Source organism: Populus nigra, chromosome 4 (assembly GCF_951802175.1).
Source record: "Populus nigra chromosome 4, ddPopNigr1.1, whole genome shotgun sequence".
NCBI lineage: Eukaryota > Viridiplantae > Streptophyta > Magnoliopsida > Malpighiales > Salicaceae > Populus > Populus nigra.
This window is the reverse complement of record NC_084855.1, coordinates 11,896,096-11,910,248: the sequence shown is the minus strand read 5'-3', so window position 1 is coordinate 11,910,248 and position 14,153 is coordinate 11,896,096. Positions and strand designations below refer to the sequence as shown.

Genomic DNA, 14,153 nt, shown 5'->3' with positions numbered 1-14,153 from the left:
ACAGAGAACAAGGGTAACAACTAACAAGTATCTACGTCTAGCTAGATGCCATGAACTGCGGTATATGGTAAGAACCATGGATATTATCTGTTGTCCATTCCTGTCAACATTTCAGTGTGCCTCTCAAAAGCAACACATCTACGATACCAGATTACGAGATGGTTTGTTTTTATTTTTTGATTTTTTTAATTTTTTAATTTTTTTAAATTAATATTTTTTTTAGTATTTTCAAATTATTTTAAATTATTAACGTAAAAATTAATTTTTTAAAAATAATATATATATATATATATATATATTATTTTAATATATTTTTAAAAATATTATTTTAAAATATAATTATTATCCGCTTTCAAATACTCCCTACATGAACATATATACGTACATGGGATCTCTATCTTTATCTCCTCCAATTAATCATTAGACTGAATGATAGAATCAATTAATATCCGAACCTCCCCTCAATTTGGAATCGATTCAAAATCAAAGCAATTTTTTACTATTATTTTTTTTATTTTTCATATAAATATAATATTTAAATATAAATTTGGATTATTTATCATTAATCATTTTAGATGGTTTTCTAGTACGTATAGTTATACTTTACTTTAACTTTATTTATTACGGAGTTTTAACATAAGCTTTCATTTACTTACTTGACTAATTCATCACAATCAACTTTATTTGTTTAAACTTTCTTTCACTGAGTATATATCTTTAACTATCCTTTTATATTTTGATTTTATCTTTATAAATATTTATTTTTTAAAAAAAATAAGATTCAACTTTGAATTGCTCTTTTATACACATAGTTTTTAAACCCGATCCGGTCCAAGACCCGAGTTTCAAGTTTTAACCGAGTCATTGAGTCGCCCGGGTCAATTTTTATTTTTTTAAAAAAATCAAAACGATGTTGTTTTAGTTAAAAAAAAAAAAACAAAAGTCAATGGATTGCAACCAGGTTTTGCCGAGTCACCAGGTCATGACTTTTTTTATTTTTTTTTCAATTCAGTCTGATTCCAGCCCCAGGTTGGTCTAGTCCCAGATCAACCTATCGAACCGGACCAAGTTTCAAAACTATATTTCTACGCGCACATAAATAAAACTAGATTAAGTTTAGTAGGGATTACTAATTCCGTTCATTACCTCTTTTTATTTTATGTTTTGAAATTAAATTCTCATTATTATATTATTATAAATATGATAATGTATTTAAAAGATAAAAAATTATTTATTTTAAATTTAAATTTCTAAAAAAATAGAATAAATTAAATATTTATTTAGCAATACGATTGCACCGGCATTTTGCAAACAAAAACATAAAAACTATAATGTTTTTGCCTTGTTGCAATCTGCAATGCCTCGCGTTGTAAAGAGAGTGTCTAAAAACAATTAAGAAAAAATTATGAAAATAAAAAAGAAATCCAAACAAACAAGGTTTCAGGTTTTGATTGACATTTTTCTTTCCCAGCAAATCTTTTATTTATTTCCTCAAAATTCCAAAATCACCACGCGGAAAACAACATCAAATCAATGGAAGAACCACAACCAGTCCAGGACCCGCCAAATCTCCAAAACCTACCCGTTCAAAACCCAGACCCGAATCCAAACTCAGACCTACCTTTCACGGCACCATCTGACCCTCCACCAGCACCGCCACCAGCAGCAGTACCGACACCACCACCTCCTCCTCCTGTCCTTCCTGAAAGCAAGAAGAGATCACTTGACAATTACGGTCCAATTCAAGAATGCAGATACTTCAAGATGCGCGCTATTGTCAAAGATATCAGATCCCATTTTCTCGAGGTACATTTTTAGACACGCATCATTAAATTTTAAGTCTTTGGTTTTAATGTAGGTTTGAATTCATTGTTTCTTTTTTGTTTTGTGTGTTCGAGGTGATTTTATTTCTGGGTTTGAGTTATAAAACATTAGTAGTGCTGAAGTTGTATTCTATCATAATTATTGCTTCTTGGTATATGGGGTTCCTGTGATGTTATGATCGTGTTTTCCATTTTCAAATTACGGGGTGTTTTTAATTTGTTGATCTTATAAAAAAAATCTTAATTTAAGATTGAATTATGATCTTCTGGTACAAACTTCACTTTATGCAAGCCCTTAGTGGAGTTTATTTGCAAAAAATCTTTATTTTTGCCTGCATGGTCACATCTTGAGGACTAATCTTTACATTTGTTTGAGACTATGAAAACCTTGTCTGCGAATGTGGCTGGAGTGTGGTAAGTGACAAGGTATACACTAGTGAGTGGTTTTTTACTACCATTTGGAGAGTTGCAATGACTTGCAGTTGGTCACTACATGTCTTCATTTGTTAGTGCGTCAATCAATAGTAGTTGAAATTTTGATGTTAAGATGTGAAGTTTTTAAAATTCTTCTGTTTTGTTGAAGATTCTTCGAACAGTGGACTTCCAGAGTTGCAAAGGAGCCGAGGAACTTCAAGAAAGTAAGTTCATCAATTTTCACTTTGTATCATTGAATGGCACATAGTTAACCAAGTACAGTAGTTGAATGCAAATGTGACTTTTCTCTCTGTGATCAATTTACCTCATGTGGAAAGAATGCTAATAGCAGTACAATACTTAGAATTGATACGCTGAATCTAGGTCTTCTCTCTGTGTTCAATTTACCTCCTGTGGAAAGAATGATAATAGCAGTACACTACTTACAATTCATATATTGGATTTAGGTCTGTTTTGTTGTTTTTTTCATTGCTTAGCTATGATTACATTTGCAGCCTTTTCTATCTTGAAACTCTATCATAAGTTTCTCTGCAATTCTTATGAGAGTCATTTGAGCCTGATTTGATGGGATTGGTGGGGTTCTAACCTCTGATGACATTTAACGTTTCTCATAAGCTGGTCAAATAACATTTACATTATTCATTTGCAATAATCCAAGCCACTCTTTGATGGTAGATTTAGTAATCTGTTGTTGGCTCATAAGACGTACTTTTGACCGTGTAACTTGTGTTTTGCAGAGCTGAAGCTGCTTATGGAACTATACAAGCAGATGACAGCAGAAAAGCTCAGTACAACCAATTGGAAGACTGCACCCAACTCTGGTGAAAATGGGGTAGGACTAAAGCCCCAGGAGCAGCTTCATGACATAGCAGATCAGACCCGACCAGGCCAGGTTTTTGCAAAACCATCTGAAAAGCAGCAAGCCGAACATGGTCAGAATCAAGGGACACATATTGTTGGAGGATCAGCATTTGGCTGGAATTTTATCACCTTTACTGGCAGCATGCCAATCTACTATGGAAGAACAAAGGAATCATTCCGAGCTGCTCATGTGACTTTGTAGGCTACCATTCTCCTCGCTCACACAATTTGTTAGTCGAAAGGAAAGCATGTAACAATAAGAATATTCAGAGCCTCACCCATGAGCTTTGCACAAGGGGGTGCTTTCAATGATTCAACAGTTGTAATGTGTGTAACTTTGGTGGAATGATTGCACAATTGTAGGTTTTACAAGAAATATGATGAAATCTCCATATTCGTGTCACAATGTTTTAATCATTTCCTTGCGTAGGCTGTATTTGTTCTGGCAAGATGAAAATGGTGCACAGGTGCTTTGCCAGGATGCTGAGCTAAGTGTGGTGCACATCCAATGCATTTTGGATCATGTATTTCAATCGGTTCATTTTCAACTTTCTTTTAGTTTCTTAAAACAAAACAAACCGTACAGAGTAGTGAGTTTTCAATTATTTGTAACTACATAAAACTAGAGTGATAAATATATTTTGGTTGATTTGGTTTCATTTAGTCGTTTGGCTTTATTGTGATAGCTGGGAATTTCGAATTTCTTTTCTGGGACTTAATATACTCGTCGTCTTATCCTATGCTGGATTAACCCTCTTGAACGGCTATTGAAAAGGTATAGTCCCACTTGCTTAGTTTCTGACTGGTTCTTCCCATGGTCAACTGATTTTGCCTCTCATTGTGGAATTACAAGATTTGTTTTCCATGGAACATGTTTCTTCTCTTCATGTGCCATAGAATGTGTGACATTGTATCAGCCTCACAAGATGGTATCATATGATGACACGGATACTTTTGTCAATCCAAATTTTCCAAGCGAGATCAAATTGACAAGACAACAACTACCGGATTATGTTAAATGAAAGCTGATCATTACAGGAAGGTTTTAGGAAGAAAGGCATGGCATACAGGCCCCGTTTGGCTATGGAACTGTGTAGTTGAAAATAAGGCAAAGAGATGTAAAGAAGCCTCAATCGATGAACATGAGTGTATGAAATGGCTCAGTTCAAATAAGGCAAATTCAGATGTTTATGTATGCTTTGAAGTATAGCCAACTTCGCTTCTTCACGACTTCTGGAAATCGTAACGTCTTGTAGATTCTGGGTTGCAATGCATAGGAGCATGGGCACCACAAATATTGATTCTTGAACATGAAGCATTAGGAGGATTTGTGACACATTGTGAATGGAATTCCCCACTTGAAGTAATAATTGCTGGAGTCCCAATGGTAATATGGCCTGTTTCTGCAGAGCAGTTTTATAATGAAGAGTTGGTTACTGAGATTTTAAGAATCGAAGGGTTGGTGTGCAGAAGTGGGCTGCAGTGGTTGGTGATAGCTTGAAGAAAGAAGGCATAGAGAAGGCAGGGACTCATATTATGGAAGGTAAAGAAGTAGAGCAAGGAAGCTTGGAGAAATGGCAAGGAGATCTGTTGAAGAAGGCTGGTCTTCTCCTCCTGATTTCAACGCTTTCCTTGAAGAAATGAAAAGCGAGAATTGCAACTAAAATTTAAGAGACCTTGTCGTAGACTAAAATCAGAGTCTGCTTCCTCTGCCTCACACGTCTTGTATCTTAGGCCATTCCTAAAGCACACCAAAGATGTTATGCGAACTTCCAATATTCAAGCTTAGCAAATCAATACCTTGTTCTTTCTTTGAAATGTATATGAAATATAATATGAAGCTAGAAATGCCGAGCTAATGACAATCTAACCTGAAATATCAACCTAAACCAACCCAGATAAATAAATATTTTTAGATAATTATCTTTCCTAATGAATAACGAATAAAATATGAATATTATCAAACTCAATCCAAACATCTACTTATATTATATATAACATTCTTATTTTTTTTAATCTAATATAATAAATACATATATTAACATTGACATAATATACACATATTTATAACATTTATAGTTTTATCATTTAATATATATATATATTACTATTTTATTTTTTATTGAATAATAAATTATAATCGGTCAATGAATATCTATATAGATACTTGAAACCCGATAGATAGGATATGTATTTCTGAATTTCTTACTTGGTGTATAATAAATGGAGTATAAATATAGAAAAATCCAACTAAATAGATATCCATTGACATCCCTGCTAATGACAGCAAACTAAGTTCATTGCCTAAAACAATCAACATCATTTAGCAAGAAATAGCTAGGGACTGGATGTATCTTTTACATGAATTACATTGTTAGAGATGTTTTTCCACTGTCTCATCAACTTCCTTTTAAAAAAAAAAGAAAAAAAAATTCTAGTTTATAATAAAAGTAGCAGGAAAAAAAATTTGGAATCAATACATGCATAATGGAGCAAACCACACAAAGAATGAATGAACTTGCATACCTACATGAAAGAAATGCCAAAGCCTACCAAAAAAAACCATATATTGAGACACCTCAACTCCAAGATATCATCAGCAAGAAGAATTGCTTTCACTACCCTGATGTCCATGGAAGTGAAGATCCCACAATAGGTGCCACATGGTTATCTTCAGAAATATAAAACCACAAAAAGATGGGATTGAGGAGATTCATCAACCACCAGAAAGCATGTTACGTCTCACTTTTGTCCAGAGTTTGCATTCCTCTCAGCTTCAAGATTTGTACCCTCCTTGAGCGCAGCATGTGCTTCATTTTCCATTCCAAGTGTAGCAAGGGCAACAGCCTGAAGATACGATGCCACGTGCCATACAGGGGAAATGACTTGGGCTTGCATTGCATCACTTAGAGCTTCCTGAGGCAGGTCACTCATGAGATAGGACAGACTCCGCCGGGCAAAAACAGTTGGGGAAACCATGGTTCCCACATCAATGAACTACAAGTCATAGAAGAGTCTGTCAAATACAATTTGTATGCTTGCTGTTAAAACAAGTGGGGGAAAAATTAAAATCAGGTAGCTTGGTATGATAAGGAGATTGTATTATTAGCCAAGAACAGCACAAATTAATGAAAAAACAATTCCTGACATAATTCATGAATGAAAACTGAAAACTTTGAAATGAGGAGGAAACCTGAGTGTAACACTCAATTGCAATTCTATAGTCTTTCTGCTTGAAAGCAGAATCACCCTTTTTCTTTGTATTTAAAGTCTCCTGCATTTCATCTGTCCACATTTGGAATGAGAGCTGCGCATAGGAAAAAATTTTGAGTTCCAATCTTAGCTGGGTTCTTGACAAGTTAGAGAACATGCGAATAGAATGAGCCAGCCAGTGAGCATTTGCAATTTATATGAGAAAAGAAACAGCAAAACACTTTGGTAATGAATAATTGCTTGAAATGTGAATATAACAAGAATAGCAGATAAGCCCAGAGTGAAAAGCACACAGTTTATAATACGGTTAAACATCTACTATTTGAAACCTACTGAGAGCTTTATTATGAAATAGAGAACCTCATTTGCCACTCCTTGATCATCTTTATAGCCAATATTGTCTAAGATCTCATTTATGGCTGTCAGGTCCCTTCTAGAGCAAGCCTCGCCAAATGGTGACAAAGGAGAGGATGAAGCACCATGTGGGATACCCATCAAGATATGAGAAGGAACCTGCACAGGAAAGGAAATGGAAACATGAAAACTATTTAAGACTCGCTTCTAATGTCAAGTTTAGTTACAAGCAGTCCCTGATGGTTTAAGTGTATTGACAAATCAACTAGAAAAACAAACTCCAATGCTATTTCAGGAATTTATATATCTGTACAGTCATCCGCAACCAATTTTCATTTTTGCATTTTTTTTAAAACGAGTTGTCTCTAAGAAACATTCTCACAAAAATTCCCCTCTAAAATTCCTAAAGAATCCTTGCCCAACAGAAGGCACTGAACTCAAAAAAGTTTCACTGCATGATGAAATTATAACACGGCAATCTGCAGGCACCAAAACAAGAAGTCAACAAGAGGTATAGAAGATATGACAGTCAAATGAACAAACATACATCATTTTCCTTCTGAAGAGGAGTCAAAGCAGCGACTAAAGATTTCAGACTTGGCCGCTCTCGGAGTTCATACTGTAAACATCGAGAAGCCAGGCGTACTAACTCAGTCCCATCATCACTGGAAAACTGTCCTTCCAAACAAGAATCTGTCAACATCTGAAGATTTCTATCCCGTATCAAGTCAAGGGCCTGGAACAATTTTCTTTTGAGTGTTAAATTTATGTGGACAGGCTTGTATAACATGTATTTGTAAACATGGGGAGGAAAACACAGTTTTTTTGTGTTTGGTAGCTGGATCTAGAATGTCAATCAATGGATCCAAACGAGAGTTATACTAGTAAATTTACATTTGAATGATGTGCACTCACATGACTTGGGGGGATATGCTTTCCACTGAGAAGGTCAAGCAAAAGAGTGCCAAAACTATATATTACACTCTCTGGTGTTACTCGCCCTGAAACAAAAACAAGGAACATAAGCAAAGTCTTGGATTAACTTATATAACAAGGATTAAATAATATGAGTGCCCAAATACATTGGAGGGCAGGAACACAATTAGACAGCTATGATGACACAAAATTAGCACCAGTACAAGATATTATGCAGACAAGTACAATTTAGTCAAAATTGATAAATATGACCGAAATCTCATACTCTATACAATGCAAGAAAAGCATGCCTAACAGGGAAATCATCAAAAGATCGCACATCTCTCAAAACTATAATAAAATGCATCAGCCTAGATAGTATTATAAGAGTTCCATTATATGAATCTAAATTCTGAAAACCTTTTGGGCAGGTCAGAAGAATAGTAATGTTATGCATCAGAAGTTTTACAAGCATGAACACAATATGGGAACTACAGATTTGTGGTGCTTTGAGGATCTAGATTATATAACACCTTGAGCAGGCCAGTCAGCAAGGCCCTTAACGGGTGGTAATGTAAAGTGATCTCACCATTAGATTTAACTACATAAATCCATTAGTTGTTCATAGATCTTCTGATTTCAATTTCAGAAAATCACAAAATCAAAGCAGCAAGAAACGGTACTGTGAACAAGAAGCACCAACCAGTTCTCAAATACTCTGGAGGAGTAAAAGCCAGATTCGTACTATAACTTTTTCCATCCCTGCTGTTTTTCATGAGGCCAAAGCTGGAAAGTTTTGGATTACCATCCTGTATAATTCTAAAATATAAATAAAGAATGCAGGTAGAATCTAACTAGGAATTGGTTTCAGAGAAATGGAGACAGAATTTCATACCTCATCAAACAAAATTCTATAGGCATTAAGGTCATGGTAAAGGGCACGCCCTTTACTTGTGCAGTATTCTAAAGCTTCTGCAAGATGCAGAACAACTCTTAATCTCATCGGCCATTTTATAGGTTGAGTTTCCCCTGATTCAAGAGAGAATTGATTTGCTTATATCCCCTATAATCAAACTTGTAGAAAGACAGTCATGCAATTTTACAGAAAAAAGAAAATTGGTGCTATTATGCCATATTTAGGATGCAGAATTCAATCAGAGCCCAAAAATACAATCACAAATATGCAACAAAACTTGTATCCAGAATCCTTGTCCATGCATGAGAAATAAGCCTTACAATGGAAAAGGTGTTTTGCAAGTGTCTCATTGAGCATAAATTCTGCCACAAGCACCCTTTCATCACCTTCACAACAGAAACCAAGCAAATTTACCAATCTATGACTCCGTAGCTGGCCAACAGATCTCGCTTCCTCCTATTATTGTAACAGAAAATTATCTTCAAGTTATGACACAGTAAACTCAAACCAAGGTATTTCTTCAAGCAGGTCTTTGTGACCTCAATGAGAATACATAAACAGATTGGCATTCATCAGTTATGCAAGGCTTGATTCACGAATAGACCTCAAATTGAACAAAGAAATGCCAGAATTTGTCTTATTGCTAACTAAACAGGGGATGTAAATAAAGGGATTCGATCCTAGTCATACTAATTCGTTGAAGGTAGTCCATGCCTCTTAGTATAATTTAAAACATGGCACCTGCTCCAATGAAGAAGAAAAAAATTTGTCGAGTTGTTGATGTTTCCGAAAGGGCACTCTGCATAATGAAATTAAAAATGCAAACATAGAATCCAAGTACATTAGTGGATGACGTAGAAGTAGCGCACCAAAAATTGTCGAGCATCAGGCCAGGCCATTTTATTGAATCGCTTAACAGCAATCCTCCTCTGATTTTCAAGCTTCCCTTTATAAACAACATTGGGAGCCCTCTCCCCATGCTCAGACACAATATTTTGTACTGCAAAACCAGATGTTGCATTTTTCAGCTGCTCAAGTGTGAATTCGCGGAATGTAGGCAAGTCATTAACCTCACTCTTATCTTCATTTCCTGGGGGAGAAAAAAGTTACGACCCATAAAAAAAAAAAACTTTCTTTTCCCAAAAGAGAAGAAAACCCAATTATTTGACCCACCAACATCAGGAACTTCAACAACAGCTGCCTTGAACTGTGAATCTACGCAACAATGTGTAAGCTTAGTGCACTGACTCCCCATTTCTAAATAATCACAAACCAAGGCTTTAATTTACCAGATCATAAAATAACCAAACTTAGCAAATCTAATCAACCCCAACAGAACCCACTGAAGCTAGACAACTGCAAAAACTCAACAGCCACTCAAATTTGATAGAATCAAGATCAAATGGCACAAAGATTTGAGGAGCAACCAAAGAAAGATAAAAGATGAAAGAATGTTGAAACCAAGATCAGATCATGCCATGTCATGTCACATCAAATTCATATAATGAGCGTGATGTGATATAATGGTTAATATTTGTATGAGTAACTTTTTAAAAAATGTGAATTATGACCGACAGGGATAGAATCTTGCATATTATTTTAATGGTTTTAATAGATATTTTCATGTAGCAGACAGGTGACTCTTATTACAGGAACAAGATAATTAGATTTTTTTTTTTTTTTAAGATTGGAACTGGTCTTTGTTCGGAGAATGGAACAGCTTCAAGAGGTCCAAAAGAAAACATGTCATCATTTCTCTTGCTCTCCCGCCGTAATCATTTCAATTTTGCCACCTTAATTATCATGTGTTAGGCAAACGGCGCCGTTGGACTTGTCGAGTACACGAGATCACGCTTGGGTCCCAGGAATGAGGTAATAATGATAGTAGTCAAAACTTGACTCAGGTCCGCAATTTAACTTGGAAGTTGGAAATATGATATATTATAACAAATATAGTGATGAACAGTGCTGAAAATAAAATTTATGTTCTTTTAGTTTTTGATGGATTTTTTTATATGATTTTACCTTTTTTTTTAATTACATACAAAATATTAAGATATTATTTTAATATATTTTTTATAAAAAAAACTTGCTAATGAGATAGGTTTTTATTTAAAAATAAATACTTAAAATAAAATTAAAAAAATACCTTTATTAAAATAATAAAAAGATGCATTAATAAAATAAAAAAAATTAATACATTTTACCTCAATAATTTTACTTGTTGTCTTTCTAACAAATATTTAATTAAATAAAAAAATTCAAAATAAAAGGTTATTGAACCGGATCAAAATCATGATCTAGGCCAGGAAGTCACGTGTTAATCTAGCTTATCACAAGTCAATCAAAAAATATTATTATTTTTATTTTTTTGATAAAAAAATAAATTGATATTTTCTTAGTTTCTTTGTTTAAAATATTGAATTGTATTTTAATTTGATCAACCAAACTTGCGGTGATGGTTGGCCCACACTAAATCAACTCTTATCGGTTTACTTTGAAATCCAACCTAGATTAAAAAGTCGAGCCAATGGATCACACTGTCAGGCTTAACTAGCTGTAATAACATTGTAAAACAAATCTCAGAAGGTGTTTGTTTACGCGGTCACTCCTTCTTTTATAAGCTCACCGCGTAAACATATGTTTGGTAACATCAAAATATAACTGACTTTTCGTGTGGGATTCATGTTTTTTTTTTTATTGAAACATCGGTTCGTGAAAAGCACTTGAGAATTGCTTCCCACGTTTGTAAACCAGGTGAATTTCACCTGGCATTGTTCACGTGAACAGTCCCATGATTATAATAATTTATATTAAAAAAAATTATTTTTTTTAAATTACATTTTACTCGAAAAGCTAGTGTTTAATATTATTTAATAACACTACATAAATTAGAAGAACATTGCATGATGACGTAGTATTTGTGGAATTTAATCGCAATTTCAATTTTATTTGTGATGATATTTTACCTGATTTTGTTGCACGCTCAAAAAACCATAGAAACTATAGTACTTATCAGATGAATTTCATACATAATGAAATTGTAGATAATTTAATGGAATAATAAAAAATATTTGATATAAAATATTATTTATTTAATGATAATATATATAAATACTAAACTAACCTCAACCAAAAATACTTTTTATATAAACAATTTTTTTTAAACCACAACTATAAAAATTACCAAAATATCTACCACACTCAGAATTTGTGAGCGAAGGGAAATTTATCACTTAAGCTAAATCTGTAAACCTATTGTCCACTGTGAATTTGTGAAGCAAAATCCAGCCCATCAGCTAAGAGAACAAAAAATAATATTTGGGACGGGACGGGTCGGGTCGGGTCGATCTGGTTTAATTTCATTAGAAAGAAATCAATTTGATCTATGTGATTGGTTAATTGAAGCCGATTAGGGACCAAAATCGAAATAAGTGAAGTCTGGGGGGGGACAAAAAATAATAGCTGGGACGAGTCGGGTGAAAGAAATCAGTTCGATCTATGTGGTATGTAAAAGGTTAATTGAAGTAAATGAAGTTTGGGGACTAAAAATAAAAATAAATGAAGTTTGGGGGGTAAATGTAACTTCATTAAAGTTTAATTATTTTTTAAAATATTTTACTAACTTCTAAATATATTAAAATAAATTTTTTAATAAAAATAATATATTTTTATTTTTTTAATAAAATATTTTATATAAAATATCAAAATAATATAAAAATATTTTAAAAAATAATTTAATTTAAAAAAAAAAACATAAAAACAAACAGATATAAAACAAAACCAACTACCGTTACACCGATTAAAAATCAAAACCTTTCCAGTTCTAGGGTTAGGGTTTAAGCGCACCTGAAATTAAAACACCAACAAGTCCCTTGGCTATCCGTACGAAATGTCGAAGAAGAACGATTTAGGTCGTAGAAAGAGACAACATGAATTCGAGCTTCAACGTAAATCTCAGTTTCCGTTCTCCCAAACTCTATAAATCTTAGCTTTTTGATCTTTATTCACTGTTGATTTCTGTTTGGTAATATTAGGAGAGAAGGAACTGAAGGAGAAGAAGCAGAAGAAGCTTCAAGCGAAGAAAAACAAGATGAAAGTAAGCTTCTTTCTCTTATTTATTCTTTCTTTTTTAATTTATTTTCTAATTTTTGTTTCTACACAAAAAAAATCCCATATTTGAATGGCTAATTGCATATTTGAATTGGAATTAAGGTTTTTGGTTTTTTTTATTTGGGGATATTTTTATGTTTAGGTTGATGGTAAAGACAAGAATAAGCAGAAGAAAGGTGGAGGTGGGTTTCAAGTAGGGAAGAGAAAGGTGAAGACCAAATTGAGCGCATTGGCAAAAGCTAAAGCTGATCAAGCAATGCAGCTTGATTAGTGAGGTTCAAGCTTATATCTTATCTCATCTTTTCTTTTCTTTTCTTTTCTTTTGAATTCTAATTAGCTGTAATAGTTTAATGGTGCTAGATTTGCAGCTTCAATTTTTGTTATTCAGACGGGGAGCTATATATTTAATGTTGTTTTTAGGATATCTGCTGTTTGTTTTGATAAATTTGCTTCTCAAAGATAAGCAAACGCATTAATCTGGGAAACTTTGGAGTTTTCACAATACAATGGTGTTATGCACTTGTGACTGTGGAAGTGGTTGGAGTGACTGCACTTTAGAGGGTGTGGTGCACTGGAAAACAGATATATTATGAAGTGAAAATATGGTTTATGATATCTTTGCCAGTCTTTGCCACTCACCTATTATGTTTTGCTTTAAGAGGGGGGGTAATATTCTTCCAACCGATTGAATGAAAAACCTGACTGAAAAAATATATTTTAAGATAGGTGGATTCGTTTATTAGGTTGTTTCCGTTCTTCATGTTTGTATGCGAGTGAGGAATCATTATTGCCCAGGTTTTGAGGGTTTTGGGGAATTTGGTTGAATTGATGTATTAGCTATACTATTGTTGTTTCTGGGAGGTTAAGGGAGACCCAGATTTATATTGATGAAATTGTATGGTTGGGATGTGTATTGGTGCATTGTTGGTATCGTTGGTTTTGCACATCCTGTGATTGGAATTAGAATGATATTTTTTTTAATCATTTCCTTTTCAAGAGAGTCTGTGTAAAGCCTCTGACATAGCTAAATTAGGTGTTCTTAAGATTTTATGAAAGCTTGAAAGATTTTTCAAAGTGCAAATTCAATCATGGAAGCTAAATAGAATTTCTTCTTTGTAGCAAGATTTTATGTCAGAACTGCTGTGATGCGGTCATACAGCTAACAAGAATCGGTACAAGTTCTGTGAGATAGTTTGCACTGACTTCTGATAAATTGTTTAATTATGCTAACCCGAGGCTCCTAACTGGGAAACAAGGTATGAAAGCCTTGTAAATAGAAGGCCACGGGCATCATTTGTGGCTCCTAACTGTAACCAGAGTTCATAAGAAAAATATTCGGGTGTTTCTGTGGGCAGAAGTCCAATTGTTGCTTATGCTTTTCCTCAGTGTGTCCCTATTGATCGACATTTTTTCCATGGTTTCTTCTTCAACAAAATATTTTTATTGGAAATCTCTTCAACAGGAAGGATCGTGTGCATCATGGAGGACCTGCTTAATGTTATAGAATTTGTACGTCTAGCAAG

General features: G+C 33.9%; 3 protein-coding genes and 1 pseudogene across 4 annotated transcripts; 3 read left to right on the top strand and 1 right to left on the bottom strand.

The window, feature by feature from the left end:
* The first annotated feature begins 1,347 nt into the window (after nt 1–1,347).
* LOC133691282 (uncharacterized) lies at nt 1,348–3,525 on the top strand. Its single transcript, XM_062111714.1, has 3 exons — nt 1,348–1,806; nt 2,407–2,461; nt 2,996–3,525. Exons 1-3 carry the CDS (start codon nt 1,534–1,536, stop codon nt 3,319–3,321), a joined length of 654 nt encoding a protein of 217 aa, XP_061967698.1. The 5' UTR covers nt 1,348–1,533; the 3' UTR covers nt 3,322–3,525.
* Nucleotides 3,526–3,838: 313 nt separating this feature from the next.
* LOC133690782 (probable UDP-glucosyl transferase 73B6) lies at nt 3,839–4,783 on the top strand (annotated as a pseudogene).
* A 573-nt stretch (nt 4,784–5,356) lies between these two features.
* LOC133691430 (serine/threonine-protein kinase BSK3-like) lies at nt 5,357–10,171 on the bottom strand. 2 transcript variants are annotated; one of them, XM_062111936.1, is made up of 10 exons: nt 9,691–10,171; nt 9,387–9,598; nt 8,838–8,973; nt 8,497–8,630; nt 8,305–8,410; nt 7,602–7,687; nt 7,234–7,422; nt 6,693–6,845; nt 6,313–6,426; nt 5,357–6,116 (listed from the first exon to the last, which is right to left on the bottom strand). In XM_062111936.1, the coding sequence occupies exons 1-10, from the start codon at nt 9,770–9,772 to the stop codon at nt 5,862–5,864; spliced, it is 1,467 nt and encodes a 488-aa protein (XP_061967920.1). In that variant the 5' UTR covers nt 9,773–10,171; the 3' UTR covers nt 5,357–5,861. The 2 variants fall into 2 exon arrangements, with proteins under 2 accessions (XP_061967920.1, XP_061967919.1); XM_062111935.1 differs by having other exon boundaries at nt 9,387–9,607; nt 9,691–10,170.
* Nucleotides 10,172–12,308: 2,137 nt separating this feature from the next.
* LOC133691826 (uncharacterized) lies at nt 12,309–13,054 on the top strand. The gene is made up of 3 exons (XM_062112427.1): nt 12,309–12,467; nt 12,555–12,616; nt 12,773–13,054. The coding sequence occupies exons 1-3, from the start codon at nt 12,410–12,412 to the stop codon at nt 12,899–12,901; spliced, it is 249 nt and encodes an 82-aa protein (XP_061968411.1). The 5' UTR covers nt 12,309–12,409; the 3' UTR covers nt 12,902–13,054.
* The last annotated feature ends 1,099 nt before the right edge of the window (nt 13,055–14,153 follow it).

Coding starts and splice junctions, on each gene's coding strand:
- LOC133691826 (XM_062112427.1), top strand. CDS start 12,410: ATGTCGAAGAAGAACGATTTAGGTCGTAGAAAGAGACAACATGAATTC. Junction 12,468..12,554: donor ACATGAATTCGAGCTTCAAC/GTAAATCTCAGT, acceptor TGGTAATATTAG/GAGAGAAGGAACTGAAGGAG. Junction 12,617..12,772: donor CGAAGAAAAACAAGATGAAA/GTAAGCTTCTTT, acceptor TTTTATGTTTAG/GTTGATGGTAAAGACAAGAA.
- LOC133691430 (XM_062111935.1), bottom strand. CDS start 9,772: ATGGGGAGTCAGTGCACTAAGCTTACACATTGTTGCGTAGATTCACAG. Junction 8,631..8,837: donor TGCAAAACACCTTTTCCATT/GTAAGGCTTATT, acceptor CTCTTGAATCAG/GGGAAACTCAACCTATAAAA. Junction 6,846..7,233: donor CTCTTCAGAAGGAAAATGAT/GTATGTTTGTTC, acceptor TTTCCTGTGCAG/GTTCCTTCTCATATCTTGAT.
- LOC133691282 (XM_062111714.1), top strand. CDS start 1,534: ATGGAAGAACCACAACCAGTCCAGGACCCGCCAAATCTCCAAAACCTA. Junction 1,807..2,406: donor TCAGATCCCATTTTCTCGAG/GTACATTTTTAG, acceptor GTTTTGTTGAAG/ATTCTTCGAACAGTGGACTT. Junction 2,462..2,995: donor AGCCGAGGAACTTCAAGAAA/GTAAGTTCATCA, acceptor TGTGTTTTGCAG/AGCTGAAGCTGCTTATGGAA.